This window comes from Vicugna pacos, chromosome 24 (assembly GCF_048564905.1).
Source record: "Vicugna pacos chromosome 24, VicPac4, whole genome shotgun sequence".
Taxonomy (NCBI): domain Eukaryota; kingdom Metazoa; phylum Chordata; class Mammalia; order Artiodactyla; family Camelidae; genus Vicugna; species Vicugna pacos.
In genome coordinates, this window is record NC_133010.1 from 19,378,476 (window position 1) to 19,395,929 (window position 17,454).

At 36.0% G+C, this 17,454-nt stretch overlaps 2 protein-coding genes across 11 annotated transcripts in view; one reads left to right on the forward strand and one right to left on the reverse strand.

Annotated features, from left to right (window-relative positions):
- The window catches only part of LOC140689011 (uncharacterized), an 81,870-nt gene extending 65,969 nt beyond the window's left edge, over window positions 1-15,901 (forward strand). For 5 of the 6 annotated variants that reach the window (XR_012063865.1, XR_012063866.1, XR_012063867.1 and 2 more), the window contains 3 exons: window positions 12,717-12,813; window positions 13,579-13,723; window positions 15,546-15,901. The gene's annotated coding sequence lies outside the window, so the exon portion shown is untranslated. Of the gene's footprint in view, window positions 1-12,631; window positions 12,814-13,578; window positions 13,724-15,545 lie in introns of all 6 variants that reach the window. The other variant, XR_012063869.1, reaches the window with a different exon arrangement.
- The window catches only part of RBBP8 (RB binding protein 8, endonuclease), a 75,453-nt gene continuing 59,651 nt past the window's right edge, over window positions 1,653-17,454 (reverse strand). For all 5 annotated transcript variants that reach the window (XM_031690279.2, XM_072949110.1, XM_072949111.1 and 2 more), the window contains 7 exons: window positions 16,197-16,285; window positions 15,174-15,291; window positions 11,899-12,042; window positions 9,737-9,800; window positions 6,313-6,409; window positions 3,391-3,532; window positions 1,653-2,043 (listed from right to left, as the gene is read on the reverse strand). In XM_031690279.2, coding sequence (XP_031546139.1) covers window positions 1,946-2,043; window positions 3,391-3,532; window positions 6,313-6,409; window positions 9,737-9,800; window positions 11,899-12,042; window positions 15,174-15,291; window positions 16,197-16,285 — 752 coding nt within the window. In that variant the 3' untranslated portion in view covers window positions 1,653-1,945. The remainder of the gene's footprint in view (window positions 2,044-3,390; window positions 3,533-6,312; window positions 6,410-9,736; window positions 9,801-11,898; window positions 12,043-15,173; window positions 15,292-16,196; window positions 16,286-17,454) is intronic.

Here is a 17,454-nt window from a genome sequence, read left to right on the forward strand (position 1 = left end):
CTAGGTTCAATCCCTGGTACCTCCATTAAAATAAATAAACTTAATTACCCCTAGCCACAAAAACAGAGTTAAAAAAAATGTCAGGGATAACTGAAGATTCTTAGGTGTGTTTTTTTCAAAAGCTTGCCCCATTGGAAAACATCTGTCAAATTCTGCCTGATTCTGATACTGTACTTAGTATTATGCCTGGAAAGATAGTGCCTGGTAAATGTTCAAGTAAATGTATTAATGTTATTTGGTTTACATAACACTGTTCCTTTTTTAACAACTGAATTATGAATTAAAGCTAATCTGGGGAAGGAATATTTGCTGTTTTTCAGTTACTGGTTTTAGAGGTCCTAAGAATGTCCTCTGTAAACTTTTAAATACAAATGCTAGATGCAGTTTAAACTGAGGTACTAATACTTGGAGCCTACCAACAGCTGCCTTTCCAGTTGGACTTTGGAAGATTTTTCACTACATGAAAGGTGTTAGGGAATATTTTTCTGCTTCATTTGTTCTTTTCTCAAGGTAGCACGTTGTATCTTCTGTATACATTTGGGTACTAGTGATTAACTCATTCAAACCACTGCCTCTGACAACCTTGGATTTCAAATGGTTTAATCGGAATGCCTGTCAAAGGCAGAAAAGGTGTTAGTCCAATGTTCAGTGCTGACACAGAGGTTCTGCATACTTTCAAAGTTTAAATCACAGGTCTTCAACTTTAAAAAGCTCATAGGCAACCTGAAACTATATATAGCTATATACAAACAGTGACTGATACATATTTGAAAACACTGTCTAACATGAATAATGCTTTACAAATGAAGAAAGCCCTTTCATATACATTTAAAGTTTGACAGTGTGCTATGTGTCACAAACTGCAGTTTTGAGTTTAAATGCATCTGTCTAACTCAAGTGTCTTTAAAAAGCATATATTTCATTACTTCACTTAAAGGTAGAGCTGGTCAATAGCAGATGAAAGGACCTCGGTTTACCCAACCTTACAGGGTGATTGAGAAAAAATGAAAAATGCTAGTTAAAGGGTTGGACTGCTGTCAAGCCATCAGGTAGACAATCTCTTGTCTCTGCTTAGGCTCCCTCTTAAACAAATCACTGGAGGTGTTTAGCTCTAACTGCACATCTGTGGTGCCTTGTTCCAATCCAGGTGTTTCTCGGCCTTCTGGCCTTTAGAAGCACTATACTATAGTGGACACAAGCGCTGATTCTGGAATCAGGCAGTCCCGAGCTCTAATTTCATCTCTGTTATTAGAGGTAGCCAAGTAACAATTCTGACCGATGAGAAATAGGAAAAACAAGTATGATGAAAAGAAAACATGTGAAGAGCTGGACTATTATGATAAGATCAGGGTGTGATGTTAATTTATAGTATATGGGTAAGGAAAAAGTTCATTCATAGTCATCTTGAAAGGAATTCACTAGAGCAGTACCTCCTTTCAAGTCAACAAGAGAAGCTAGAAAGTTAAAAGGACTTAACATTTAGCACTTTTTTGAGAAGACTTAAATGCCAGACATTGGAATGACCTATATAACAGCAATTTGTTTAAGAGAATGAAAACTTGTTATGATTAGCATGGAGTCACGGCTGACTGTGAATACCAAGGGAATATGGAGTAAAAGATCTGAAAGGTGACAAATCAGACTACAACTGCCATATTTTCAAAATTGTAATTGGGTATTAAAAGTAAATAAACAGCTCTTAACTTAAGAGTGCAAAATGAAAGCACCTTATTTTAAAGGTGCAGGAGCAAGAAAATACAACATAAACTTATCCACATTTTAAATAGTTGTCTGTGTAGTAGGTAAATGCCATTTAAAAACATTTTCAATAGAAAAATGATTTATAAATCAGTTTATAGAAGATCAAAAAATCAGTGTTTAATACCAACTTTAACTATAAATAACTAAAGAAAAAGACTGCCCTCTTCTGTTTTTGCTTCAACATCTATGTCTTCTGCTCCTTGCCTTTCGGAGAAAATATTGCATTGTAAGGCTGCCGTCTTTTTGGACGAGGACAAGGATCAAGATCTTCCTTAATGTAACCTTAAAAATAAATCACAAATTTAGAAAACTGTACTTGCAACATACATCTTTCAGCATAAGCATGTCTCATGTAATGCCTTCTAAGTTTACATGATTCTTCTGTTAGTAGGTGTGTCATGTTGATGAGTGATTTCACTACTTTGCATCAGTTTCCTCATTTATACTAAAAATAATAGCAGCAAACATCAAATGTGTTGTATACGTTATCTGGGATGACTCTCACACTCCTGCAGTAGCTTCCACTCTGCCTATTTCACAGGTGAACTAACGGAGACCCAGGGAAGTCAAGACAGCTCACTCAGGTTCCCAAAGCCAGGAGGTAGAAGAGCTGGGACCCTGCCCAAGATCTAACTCCAGAGCCAGAGCTCTTAAGCACTTTCCTATTCTGCTTCCCCTTGGCTGCAAATGGGGACAAGTGGCTAAACATGAACTTTTTACTATTACAACAAGTTCCAGGTGCTTATTTGGTAGCTATCTGATTACATGACATGTCCCTATATTCTTTATGACAAGTTCCAGGTGCTTATTTGGTAGCTATCTGATTACATGACATGTCCCTATATTCTTCAGACTATTCAATTCTCCTAGGGTGTGTCCAGTCATGTAGTTTTCAGGGGAAGACTGTGCCCTGCCATAGCCCCTAGGCCACATGGGGGGTGCAAACACAGGCTTATCCAGGCTAACTCTACTTGATGACCAGCAGAAGGGTCACGTCAGAGAGGACTTGCTGGTGGGGAAAGTGGAAATGTGGTAATAGCTGTAAGAGACTTTGCAGCTTTTGGAAGAACTATCTTCTCTCTTCTAAGTATCAGGAGCTTTAAAGCTGCATACGTTCTCAAATTACATTAAACGTAAGTGCTGTATTTGAAGGAGCTAACTGCATCTCAGTGTTTCTCCCAAAGTTCTTTTTACTCAAATATGGTTTATAAATAACCGGCATTCTGGGTAAGTGAGGTTTTCATATCTAAAATTCTGAGTAGTCACTTTTAAAAAAAGATGCCTTTTAACAATATAGTTTTACTAGCAACTTTTGTAAAGTTATTTATTTTATTAAGTCATTTTGATGACAGGATAAGAGAGAAATTATTTTCTGAACTTTGATAAACCAGGATAACACATGCACAATCCCATTAAAGTGCTTATAAATAATCTAGGATTCCAGTGAAATTATCTCAAGAGTTGAGATAAGCTTTTTATCTTTAGGAAGTATATTATTTATGTCACAAAACTGGCACCCAAATTATAGCACAAGGTAGAGAACCATGAAGAAAAAGTTTGATGTTTAGACTTGGGTATAGACAGTATTAAAAAAAAAAATTCCAGAATGTTATAAATCTATACTCTCACCTCTTTCCATACAAGTCTGAGTGGAAGGAAAACCAACTTCCCAGAAGTTCTCTGGTGTGTTGGGTGGAATGTAGCGGAATCGGTGTCTAGAGCAGGAAGCCAACTTCTTTTCTCTTTCTTCTGCTGGAAAATCTGCATAATACTGACAATAAAACTGGTTAAGTTTTCCACTCAGGGACAGTAAATGGAATGTTTGTAAAATGGAATGATAATAAATGCTTACTGAACTAGAAGCTAAGAAAATTATTAAAGTATTCAGCTTGCTAAATGAATTAGTAATTCAGTAGAAACAGCAGCAGTAATTCAGTAGAAACAGTAATTAGTGCTGGCCTGTGAAATGCTTACTCCACAAATGAGAAAAGGTGCTTGTATCACAATGTAAATCAACATACTGCTAACTTGATCAATAAAGTCACATAATGAAAAAAAGCATCAGCCGAATTTACAGTGTGCATGGTGGTGCAGCTGATTTATCTACTGGTGCTAACTCTTCATCTTTGTCAGATTTATACCAAAAATGCCCGCATCCTGAACAGCAATTTTTTTCAATTGTTATTAGGATGTAACATGTGTTTTGAAGTAATTTTCCTATCACAATTTTTAATTTTTTAATTTTTTTTTTCTTGGTGGGGTACTACAATTTTTAAAATAAAAGTTAAGCTTTGAATATTGCAGGCTTCATGACTTCCCTTAAATTATATTTTTCAGTTAGGATCAAAGGCATATTATTTTTTGCAACTGATCATAAAGAACCTGAACTTAATGCAAAGAAAGAGAAAACTTATATGTGAGAATGACACAGGTCTTCAAGCTCTAGATCTAAAGAAAATAAAGCAGTAAAGTTTAACAACACATCACAGGATCACATAATTTAGCTAGCTAATTCCATTCTACTCGAGACACTGAAAATAAAAGTGATAATTTACTGAAAATATCATCTATTGAAAGTGGCAGACTTAGGAATGGAATTTAAATTTGAAGTAAAAGTTTTTTAATATATTTTTCTTTCATGTAGATTTTTCTTTTATATAGAGATCCTCTAAGACCTTTTTCTTCCTTCTCACTGCTGTGAGTATAAGCCTTTGTTACCTTAGCCTGGAAACTGAGATGGGATGCCCTTAGAGAATCATGGTTATCAATCAACGTTAGGGAAATATTGCCACTAAATTAAAACATACTTGAAAACAACAGTAGGCTAGTGTAGCTATAACACAGCAGTCAAGTGGGAGAGTGTTAAGAGGATGAAGTCAGACAGGAAGTGGGGCATGAGTCTGCTGTCCTTGATAAGGGCTTTGATTCCATTTCTTAATGAGAGAGGAAGACATTTAAGAGTTTTGGGCAGAGGAGTGACATGATTTAACTTTTGTTCTAAAAAGATCATTAGGAAAAAAAGACGGAAAAAAGACCATTCATTGCTGTTAAAAGTACAATCAGTGGGATTTGCTGATAGATCCGTTACTGAGATATGAAAGAAAAATGCAGAGGGTAACTACAGGACCTCTGGTTTACACAACAAGGAGAATGGACATAGGGAAGGCTCAGAGGTGAGGGCTGAGAATTGGAGGTAGAAACTACGTTCACTTTTGGACATGTGAAATCTGAGATGACCGTTACACATCCACACCTGTGTAACATATTCCCCATTGGAACAGGCAACGGGAAAAACTCACGAACTGTAAGCATACAGGCAATATTTAAATACACGGGACTGGCACTTTGCACTCCTGGTCATAAGGGAGTAACAGAATAGATTTACCTTCTACCTTAAAAAAACTTAAATAGAATAAAATGTATGAAATAATGTTTTCAGAGACAGGATTACAGCACAGAAAGTGATTCCTGAGAGAAGGAAAGCAAATAACACTGTTTCCAGCAATAGATTTTTTTCCTAATTGGCAGTATTCCAGTAGCAACTAAAAACTGGAGGTTTATTTAGTGCAGACCATATTCCTTAGTTAAGAAATTATGATATATTCAATTTGTTTTATGAGGACTCCTGACACTGGAGGTTTTGTTTGTATCACCAAACTGCTTTCTGAAAGAGTGATCTCAGTTCACACTCCCACTGTTAAGTGTATGAGAGCACATTTCTCACCAAATGCTTACCTGCACTGTAATCTATTCATACATAACTTTAATGTGCTTGGTTACCAAGTTTTCTAGCCATAGTTGTTAAAAAGAAAATTTAAAAGGGGAAGGACATTGCTGGAAGCAAGCATCCAACAGCTAAAGGATAGCAAGGGAAGAAATAAAAACAGCACGTTTCAAGAACACAGAACCTGCCTAGGACTATTTAGTAACAGGACAGTACTGTCTACTTCAGGACATACTTACCTAGTCCAAGACACCCAGTGTATAAAAGGGTAATGTAACTGTTCTAAGGATGAAGGAGAGCCTGTTCATCATATTTCGTTTAGAAAGGAAAATGTTCGGGGGAAAAATAAGAGCCTGTGCTTGTACTAGTTATTTAGAAGAAAACAATTATGAGTGTACCTCTTTCCTGAGAGGCTGGTGTTTAAGTAAAAAATACTATAGCAAAGTTTCCTACTGAAACATCAAAAATTTCCCCAAATAGTATCTGTATTAGAGCCTATTCTGTAATATAATACAAGGGGGAAAAATTAAAAGAAATACAAATAAATACAGAGAAGACAAATGGCACAAATGTCTTAAGCTGGAAATTAAGGACCAGTGCTTAGGCTCCAGATGCACTTAGCACCTCAGAGAAACTGAGGGCCTTCGTTTTCATCTATTTCTCTCTCAGGTTCTAGCCAGTGTGTGTGTGTCCTCTGTGTATTCATTTTGTTATTCCTGGCTCAAGCTTGTTTCTAGGTTACAAGTATGGTTTCGAACTATGCATTTATGATCTATAAAGCCACACTTAAAAAAACCCCAAAGGACAGTATTTCTATTAGTACTTACAATTTCACATTCCTTACATGTGTGTCCAAGCAGTTTTCTTCTCTCTTCTTTTTTCCGAATCACCTCAATGTGAGGAAAATTTGGTAAGCTAGTCTCTCTGGGAAGGGAAGAACAAAAGACCTTTGGTTTAGGTTTCCAATTAACAAAGGTGAACATCCAGATGAGAAATAATCCCAAAACATTCATTCATTTTATTTGAAATGCTTCCTCAGTATGTGAGAAAAGCCAAGAATTTCTTCACTCATTCTTGGCTAAAATATTAAGTGCCTACTTATACACCAGGTATTTTTATGGGTATTTTTCTCTAAATGAAAAAGGTAACTATTACTTCCTATTTTCACCTCTGGTGGCTGAAAACAATGATTAGGTTGGGAGGTAAAACATAAAATAACCTATTTATAAAGGAATGCTGTATTATTAAACTCAGGAATTGGTATTCTATAACATAACCGAGAGCGAGAATATCACCTCTGCTAACTCGGTTCTAAGAACCCATATATCAGGGCTAACCTACTCTTCCCAAAGAATAGAATCGTTTCTATGTCATTTGCTATTTTCTCTAAAAATCTCTTTGGCTGCTTCCGTCCACCCTAAATTATTGCAGATATGAGGCACAGTTACCATTTGTGCTTGTCCTTAGATGGACTGGATCTGTCATGAACCACTGGATACCTAGGAAGGCTGGAAGCCACTGAGGTATGGACTGATAAAGTACCCAGTACTTGGTAAGAAAATGCAACCAGGAAGCATGAACATTTCTTTATTAATACACATGTATCCTGCTTTTAAAAGCCCAATACAGAAAACTCCAAACTTAGAAGTAAGTAAAGGAAGACTTCTGTCACATCAATATATATTTATTTATAACAGAAACATCCCCAGTGAACTTCAACAGTGTGACTCACAGAAACTGGTTTTGAGAATGGCTTGTGGGTAACACATCTACTCGCCTGAGGTATTTTCACCACATGACCCTCTAGTTGGCAAGCACTTTTCTCGAAAGAAAGTTTTAACTGCTCAATTTCAAAACATATCAGGCCCTTTTCATGCTTAAATCCAAGAACTCTCAACTCTGAAGCAGTGAATTAAAAAAAAAAACAACATAAAAAATATTGCCATGACTATTTTCTTTCCAATAGTTTATGGAGTCTTAAGTTTATAGAGAATAAATTCAGCCATATCCTATCCTCTGAATCCTATCCGTTTCTGTGGTGTGCCACAATGCCGCAGGGAACCCACTAGCAGACTGGCAGCGGCAGCGGACGCCAAGCATCACCTGCAAGGCTACTGAGCTGCTTGTCCCTGACACAACACAACCCATCTTCCCAGGTTTGCTGGTACTCTCGGTAGAGAAAGGAACCAGGCTAACTGAGGCTTTTACCATCCCTATATCTTTACCCACCTCCTCTATCTGCAGCTGTCTAATGGTTTCAGAATAAATAAAATTACTCATGTATTAAAAAGTCAGTGTGAACTTCTACTATGAAACATTTGAAATGACAGTTCTTAGTCTGCAATCTTACTTCTAGGAATCTATTCCAAAGAAGCACAGGCAATAATTTGAAAACAGAATGCACAAGGCTATTCACTGCAGCACTATGCACGCGAGCATAACTGTAAACAACCCAAATGCTCACTGCTAGAACAAACTATGGTACAAACAATGAAATACTATGAAACTAAAAAAATGAGGAATATCACTATGTACTACCATGAGTGATGTCCAGGACATACAGTTAAATGAATAAAGCAAAGTAGAGAAAAGCATGTATAGCATTACCTACATCTGTTATCAGTATCAAGATATATAGATAGAAATTTGCTTTTATTTTTTGAAATGGATGGAAAAACATACATCTTTAACAGACAGTCATCTGTAGGAACAGGAGATTAACAAAATGAAAGGGATAAGGACAGTAGACTTACTAGAATAAACCCTTTTTTGAAGCCTCTGGTATCATATATATAATTCCTTAAAAAAAAGATAAGAAAAATTCTAAAAAATCAAAAGCAAAATAAACATGGATACTGGGTTGGTGGCATAACTACATAGAAAATAATTATCCTAAGTGACTTGAAAACAGTGATTTGACTGTACATTTCTGACAGGATAAATCTCAAGGACAAAAATAAGTCTTAAACCATTTTCATAAATCATGTTATTGGTGATAGTCTGAATTATTCTGACACTCTTCTGTGGAACAGAGGAATGATGCTGGTGGCACAGAAGTGGCATTTTCAGTAGGCGGGAAAGTAGATAGAGATGTGACACAGGAGGTTACAGAGAAATCCTGACTGCAGCTATCTATGAACAAATGTAGTTTATCTTAAAAAACCAAAATGTAACAAAAACTTTATTTCTAAATGCCCACCTAAAAGGTCTAGAAACAATGGCTAACTGCAGCAGTAAGCAACCCTAGCAGTAAGACTGACCTAAATACCATTTTTAACTTAAAGAAACCAGGGCTCCTGGAGAAATGGCAGATTCTAGCCTACTGCAGAGAATGCGGAAGAGAGCCCAGAACATGTTATACCAGAAGCAAGGAAGCTGGGCAAAGATGGGACAATCTGAGTATCAGTAAGGGTGGTAACTGCAATGGACTGAAACACATCAAATATAATTCATGAGTTCATGATGATGCTTAGACAAGACACTCTCAAGTCACATGTGAGATGCTACAGTACTATTTCTTTGGAAAACTGGTAAATAAAAAGAATTAATCATTTAGCAACCAAATGATAGCTCTTATCCATTAAAGTCCTACAGGAATCAATAAAAATTTATCTTGGCCTGTCAGATTTCTAAAATTTCTGACAAATCAAAGTATAAGGAATAACTTCACTTACTAAGTGACTTAACTTGCCAACATCATAACTTATAGAAAAAAAAAGCATAAAAAGGTTTTTTGAATGAATTACTATGCCTTAATTCACTCCTAGAATGAAAAGTACATGACTGAAAGTTACAGAATTTGCAATATTTACATAAAAGGCAAAAAGTATCATTATGGTTTAAAATCAAGATGCTTACAATTTTTTTTAAAGTTTAAAAATTCTCCTAAAATAATTCTGGAACACAACCTAAGGCTCACCATCTAAAGTTTGTACTATATAAAAGTTACAGTATTCAGTGTTCAATTCCTGAAATTCAAATAAAGTTTACAGTAAAACAGAGTAAGAATAAAATATAATAAAGCAGAGAAAATAACTGTTACCATTATCAAAAAAAAATGGTGGTAAAAATTTCCTTATTTTAAAAATTTGTCAAATTTTTTCATACTTGAGTTCATTTCTGTTATGATCATAAAGTAAATGATATACATTCTATTTTAACCAAAGTAGCAGTTTTAATCAGAGATACTCTGACAAGACAGTTCTGTTGAACTTCCAATCGCATTGCTGGTCTTAACCCAGACCAACTTACCTTTCATCATTAAAATATGGCTCCACAAATGCTTTCTGTTTGACTTTATCTTTATCACCATGAGCTGTAAATAAAACAAACATACCACAAACTGAACATAGAACGTAACTTTTCTGAGGAAAAAAAAGGACATGTATCAAAACTTCTGTCTTTATTGAATTTTATTCTCTAGGTCCCTAGGCAATTGGTTTAAATTTTCTATAACTAATTCTTTTTCATCTGTATAATAATAAGACTTTTAATTATCTCAACTCAGAATTACTGAAGAGATAAAAATCATAACTATAAAAGTATTTTAAACTTTAAAAGAACCACTCAGATGCCTATTATAATTTGGCACCAAACAATAATATCAAGACAGCTTTTAATCTGTTTCACTTATTCTGTTGATTTTTAGTGTCTTTAAGGTCATTTATAACTAGGAAATAAAAAGATTTAAAAAATTTATCAGAAAATTAGTGACAAAATAAGAAGTAGAGCCCTTGGACTGAATCCCAAGTTGTCTAGATTCAAACAGCTAACTGCTATCAATCTGTTCAAGTAAAATTTACTGAGCACTGTGCTAAGTTCTGGACATAAAATGTAAAACAGGAGAAACCAGGTCTCCTGTCTTCATGGAGTTTACCCTGTAGTGAGGGAAACATCATAGCAAGCAGACAGCTAAGGCTATCTGAGGAAGAACACATAAGGTAATAACTAATGAATAAAAAGAAGTCAGCCATGAGAAAAGGTAGGAATCGGCAAAATTCTAGCTAATGGTCGTAGATGGCAAAAAGCTTGGTACCTTTTAAGAACTAAGAGGAGGCTAATGTGGTTGAGATTTAGCAAATAAAGAAAAGTGTTGGGGACGATGAGGCTTGAGAGGTGAGCAGGTACCAGATCATGATGGGTCTTGGAAGCCAAAAGGAGTTTGAATTTTATTGAAGTGCAATGGGAAGTCACTGAGGACTTTTTGAAAGAATCTACTTTATTGTATAATTTACATACAGAACACACTGATTTTAAGTGTACTATGATGAATTTTGACAAATGTATATTCCAGTGTAACTGATACCCAAACAAGACACAGAACGCTTCCATCACCCCTGAAAGTTTCCTATTCCGTTGTTTCTCATGCACAGGAGTGTCCTCTTATGTGTCTCTTCCCCAAAATCACTGATTTAATTTGTCACCATAGCTTAATTATGTTTGTTTTAGAACTTTGTATCAATGGGATTACGTAGTATGTATTCTTTTTCATCACCTGCATTCGTCTAGCTCAACAGGTTTTGGAGACTGATGCACACTGAGTCTAGTAGTTCCCTCTTTCTTGCTGTGAGGTAGGGCTCCATCGTGAGCATACCACAATTTGTATTTATTCACCTGCTGATGGACATTTGGGTTGTATCCAGTTTTGAGCTATTACAAATAGCACTGCTGTGAACATTCTTGAACACATCTTTCCGTGAACATGTTTTCATTTTTCTTGGGTATATACCTAGGAGTGGAATTGCTGGGTCACAGCAGAGGTATATGCTTAACTTCACAAAAAACTGACCAACCTCAATAAAGCTGTTAAAAAAAAATCCTGCTGAACTGTTTTCCAAAGTATAACCAGTTTTCTACTCCACTAGCAATGCTGTGAGTTCAGCTACTCTACACCCTTGCTAACGCTAGATATCATCAGCCTTTCTAACCGTTCTTGTGGGTGTGAAGTGGTATCTCCATCCCTGATTCAAGTGTGAGGTTCAGGAGAGAGAGGTCGAGGCTGGGAATAATGAATTTACAGAAGCATCTTCTTCACTTGGCTTCCAGAACACCATCCACTCTCATGTTCCTCCTACTTCACAGGATGCAGCAACTTCTCAGTTTCCTTTCCTGGTTTCTTCTTTGTTTCTCTGACCTCTCTTTTCATTCAATTATAACAATTTATTACTCAATAAAGATTTTTTCTCAAAATTTTTGTAAGCTGAGTAAGAGGTATAGAGGAACCCTCTGAACTATCTTTTGTAACTCTTCTATTAATATGAAATTATCTTTAAAAAAACTGAAAAAAGTTTATTCAAGAAAAATGAAACTTTAATTGTTGATACCTCATTAAGCCTCTATTAATTAGCATGATGACTTAATTTATTAAACTCAGTGTAACAGAAAAACCATAATTAGAAAGAAAATTGCCTTACTGTTTGGCTTCTTTGTAGAAGCTGACAATTCCTTCTCTTCATCTGCTACTTGAGGGAAGCTATCTGCCAAACAGGATTCATACTCTTCATGTGTAGTCCGATCAAACAAATCTTCCAAACTATCGTTCATTTTTCTTTCTCCGTCTATGTAAAAGAGCATTGACTTAGGCAACAAGCAAGCTTTTTGCTTTCTACAGACCAATGTGAAACTTGTAGGAACTGCCACAAAATAATTCAGGTGTGTATGAGGCAAGAATAAACTCCTAGTCTGGGTAGTTACTGCACATTTACAATGGCTTTATGTTATGCCTTTAAATATCCTTTATACGTGTGAAGAAAATGCTAGGTTTTGTTATTGTCATTATAAACATTAAAAAAATCTTTTTGTATCACCTCATGTATAATTCATGCTAAACCAAAAGGAATTACCAAAAGGAATTGTGAGGAACAGAAAACACGGCATAATAAATGGTGAAAAATATTAAGTTTAAATAAACTGTGTATAAATGACTGACATTAAAATCTTGATAGATTTTTATTTGCTTATTTTTCTAACGTGGTAGAAAAAGTATTTTCTTGCATTATCATTAACACTTGGTAGTTTAGTGCTATAGAAATAATGAATTCAATTCCATATTTGATATGCAAAGTGCCAACTTCATCTTCAGAGTACTAACTACATTTCCATTAAATAATCACCATTTTTAAAAACATCAGTTTACTAAAAACACAGATAGATCCAGTTGGCTAACAAATGTGACAACACTGAAGCCTGCCAAGATTACTCTGTGAAATGACTACCGCCTTCCCCAGTGCAGGTGCTCTAGCAGCTCGCCCCGCTTCGCTTTTCTCTGGCACTGCCACTTACCATCGTCCACCACGCCACATTCGTCTGTACAGTGTAACTTCCATGAGGTAGGTACTTTTGTTCTCTTTACTGCTATCTCCAGCTCCCAACAGAGAATTGGGTCTTGATGGTTAAAAATGTGTTTGTTTTTCACTTTGAGGGTCAAACGTGTAAGTAAAAGTAACTTCTATATGCCAGGCAGTGTGCTGGGCATTCCCAAAACAAAGCATTCTGTATATGCTGTTAGTGAATCACAGTACGTTACGGGCTTCCTTTTTCTCTTGGTCTGACTTCTGATTATAAAATACTTGAGGACAGAGACTATATCCGTTCTGATCTATCACAGCATCTAGTAAGTCTAACACAGACCAGAGATGTAAAAACGTTTTCTGAATAGCAATATTAGCAGTAATTGGGAGTTTTATTGGTATGTTTTATTTTTCAACCAGTTCTAGGTTTTTAAAATATCTGCCTTCTGGGTAAAATAGGTAGACTGTTTTTTTCCAAGTATGGGCTCAACAATGTCCTACTGCACGTGCTATTCTTATAATGTGATCTTAGCACTCCTCCCACTGAGCGGTGAGGGCCATGCTCTCTTGCTTTGAACATGGGCAGGTCTTTGTGACACTCTGCAACTTTTGAGTCCAGATCACAAAAATGCCATGCACTTCTGCCTTGCTCTTTGGGGACAGTCACTCTGGGAGCCTAGTCTCCACGTGATGAGGAAACTCAACCCAGGCTATGTGGAAGGATCATACATATGTAGAAGCCCGGAGAGAATGAGGAGAAAGATGCCATGTCTCTCCCATTTGAAGAGCCCTCTGCCATTCCAGCTCCAGCCACCATCTGTCTGCCTATACCGGTCTCATACCCTGAGACAGGAAACACTCAGCCCAGCCCTTCCTGAATTCCTGAGGCATGGAAACTACGAAAGACGAGAAGGTGGTGGTGGTGTTTCTAACCCTCTGTATCATCGGAGTGAGTTACTATATAGCAGTAATATTCGTAACACTTTATTTAGTCAAAATTACTACCTCACCTCCATATGATACTTGCTTCAAATCTATTTGGGAAATTATCATCTTCTTAGATCAACTAGATATATTTGAAACTAAAGCTATCATAATTTAGTTCTCGCCTTTTCTACAACACTGAGGAAAACATTATCAGGAGCTGGTACCACGAATAAAATAATTTAAAAGCAAAGTTCTCTTCTTAAGAAGGAAGTTAAGTGTCCTTCACTATAAAAAAAGACAATAAATCACTGTTAAGGTTTTTCTTTTAACAGGTACTGTCCTCTAAACATAGGCAGCCAGTTACTTGATCATACGGATAATTATTCATTACTAAAGAACAAAGAATTAAGACAAAGGCTATTAAAATTTTCTCTCGCTGCATTTGGTGCAGTGAGAGAGAAGGTGTTTCGTAAGAAGCAAGGACAAGACTGGCTGTTTTATTATTGGGCCCTGAGCAGGTAGACTAGAGAATGTTCAGCAGAAGATGGAAATGACACAGTCTGAATGTCCTCAGTTTTTAACAGATGATCACTGGAAAATGCCTCTGCTTTTAGCACTGCATCCTCATGTTAGGCAGGTCCTAACCCTTCAACACATAAGGGTGACGAATGACAGCTATTCCCAGTCTAGTTCATCTCATGTCATGTGCCTCCTGTAGTTACGAATGTTGCTAAGGTGGTGCCAACCAAAATCTTTCCATCATTCCTACTCTGCCTCTTTCAGAAAATCAAGGCGTCAGGTGAAGAATTAAGAGTTTCTCACTACAAAGAGCTAGTTTAGCCAAATCCCCCTTTCTACAGAAGCAGAATATAGCGCTCATTATATGCACCATCATTCCTGGTTTACTGCTAATCTGCAGATCTGTACCAAGACTTCTCAGTGGACCGCCCCCACCCCTTTCCTTATCAAACTGCTTCGGAAAATCGTATTTCTAAAACAGGAGTCTCAAGAGTCCCTTTTACAGCTTTTATAGAAAATTATCTAAACCAGGGGTCACCATACTTTTTCTTAAAGGATTAATAAATACTTTAGACCTGTGGAGCCACAGGGTCGCTGCAGAAACTACTCAGCTCTGCTATTCTGCCACGCAAGCAGCCACAGGCAATAAATACGCAAGTGAGTGAGGCTGGGTTTCAGTAAAACACTACTTACAGAACTGGCAGCCGGCCATAGTTTGCTGGCTCCTGGAAACTACTTGAATTCTTTCGGAAATAAAAATTATTTTTACTAAAGATGTTTTTTTCCTGAAGTATTGAAACTAAGCTTTACTAAGAGAACTCTAGTGTTATGAGAACGGGGGGGGGGGAACTGGTTTATGGTGCAGGGGTCACTTGTGCTCATCAGTGCAATGGTAATGACTATAAACTCCTCTCCACATTTGTATTAAAATTAAGGAAAAAATCAAATCTTACTTGGACTTTTTTGTCCCTTCTGCTCTTGCTTCTTCATTTTTAAAAGCGCAGTTTCACTAACCAATGTACAGTCCATGTCCACTGTCTCTTCTCCTGCTGATCTTGACTGACTGCCATCCTAAATAAACATTTAAAAATTCAAAATTTTAACAATTATTCCCTGTGGCCTTACATTTACTTTTTTTGAGGGGGGATAAAATATACATAACATAAATGTAACCATTTTAACTATTTTTTTAAGCGACACTTACATCTTAGTAGCATTAAGTTATATTTACCTTTAGCCTTTAGGAATATAGACGTATTTTGGTTTAACTGCCTGTAAAACATTTTTAGCTTCTACATACCCATAACACGAGCAATTCTCTCAAGCCTAGGAAAAGGACTACTACCAAGGAAGAGAGTTACGTGCTACCAAAATCCCTGGAACTTCTCCTGTCTTCTCCAATCGGCCTCTCAGAAATAAACATCAACGTACACCAAGAACAAAACTTCATTGATCAAGTTTGATTTCTTGACAGATATATATTACTCTAGCAACTGTTAAATACTTATTAACATGCTACCAAGTGAAAGAGAACTCCTCAAACTATGTAGAACCTAAATATAAGCTAAAAAAGTTATTTCTGCTATGAATTTTAATTTTAAAAAATACGAAGTATTTTAAAAAATTGCCAACTGGGAAAATGAAATTCTTTTCTTGAGAGCAGATGAAGTTAATCAAGGAATATGATGGATTATTTTGATAAAGAAATTATTTAAAATATGTAACTAGCATTTTGCATTATTTTAAACCTGTATTTTTAAGCAAAGATCTTTAAAGTCAGAAAATATTATTACTCTTTCAAAAATACTATCAAGTTGGAATAATAAGTAGTATTATTTCTTAGTTTTCAGAATAAATAAATGAAGTATATGAGAGGTATATGGTTATCTCAGGGTCACAGAGTTAGTGAGGAGAGCAGGGTGACTCATAATGGACTGGAATAACCATACGGGCTTTGGTTCTACTTTCTAACTTACCTTTGTATCTATCACAGTAATATCCATTTTATACTGAGAAAGGTCTGCTCCAGGATCTATACTCCACTGGATATTTTCAAAGGATACATCTTAGATAAGGAGAAAAAAATATACAATTAGAACGGATTTTAAAAATTCTCATCACTTTAAAACATTATGGGACCCACAGAATGGGAGAAAAGTTTTGCAAATCCTGTCTGGTAAAGGACTTGTATCTAGGATATAAGAAGAACCCTTACAACTCGGTAGGATAATCACTGCATTTAAAACTAAGCAAAGGATCTGAATAGACTGTCCTTCAAAGATACACAAATGGCCAATAAGCCCATGAAAAGATGCTCAACATCATTAGCCATCAGGAAAAGGCAAATAAATCAAAACCACAATGAGATTCAACTTCACACCCAGAGAAAGACAGACAGTATCAAGTACTGGTGAAGATGTGGAGAAATTAGAACCTTTACATGCCACTGGTGGGAATGTAAAATGACGCAGCTACTTTGGAAAAATGTCAGATAGTTTCTTAAAAGGTTAAAAACAGAGTTAGCAGATGGCCTAGCAATCCTACTCCTATCGAGACTTCAAGAAGAATGAAACATACATTGACATAATACTGTGTATCAATGCTCAACCTAGCATTATTCATAATAGTGAAAAAAGGAAATAGTGAAAGAAGTCACAAAATATCATATATTGTATGATTCCATTTATATGAAAACTCCAGAATAGGCAAATCTATAGAGACAAAAAGTAGATTAAGTGGTTGCCTAGGATTAGGGAAGAAGGGAGAGAGATGGAGAATGACTGCTAGCTAATGAGTACTGGTTTTTTTAGGGTGTAAAAAATATCCTAAACTTAGACTATACGATAGTGGCACAACTCTGTGACTAGACCAAAACCACTGAACTGTACATTTTATAACTGACTGATTTTTATTTCAATTAAAAAAATTAAGTTAAAATTGTAACACTGGAGGAGTTTTCAATTACAGGACATACAGTGGTACAGCATTAACTCTATGTAGACTGTGAAAGGTTAAGCAGGTATACTGCAATCCCTAGAGCAACCAAGAAAAAAATAAAAACAAAAAGATTTTAAAAAATCAGGAATGAGAGTGAAATAAAGTCTTTCTACAGAGACTAAAACCCTCATTGGAAGAATAACTAATGAATGTGCTTTAGGAAAAAAGGAAAATAAACCCAGAATGAAGGAGTAAGTTTACAATGAAGAGTAAAAGAAAAAGTATGGAATGTGAAGC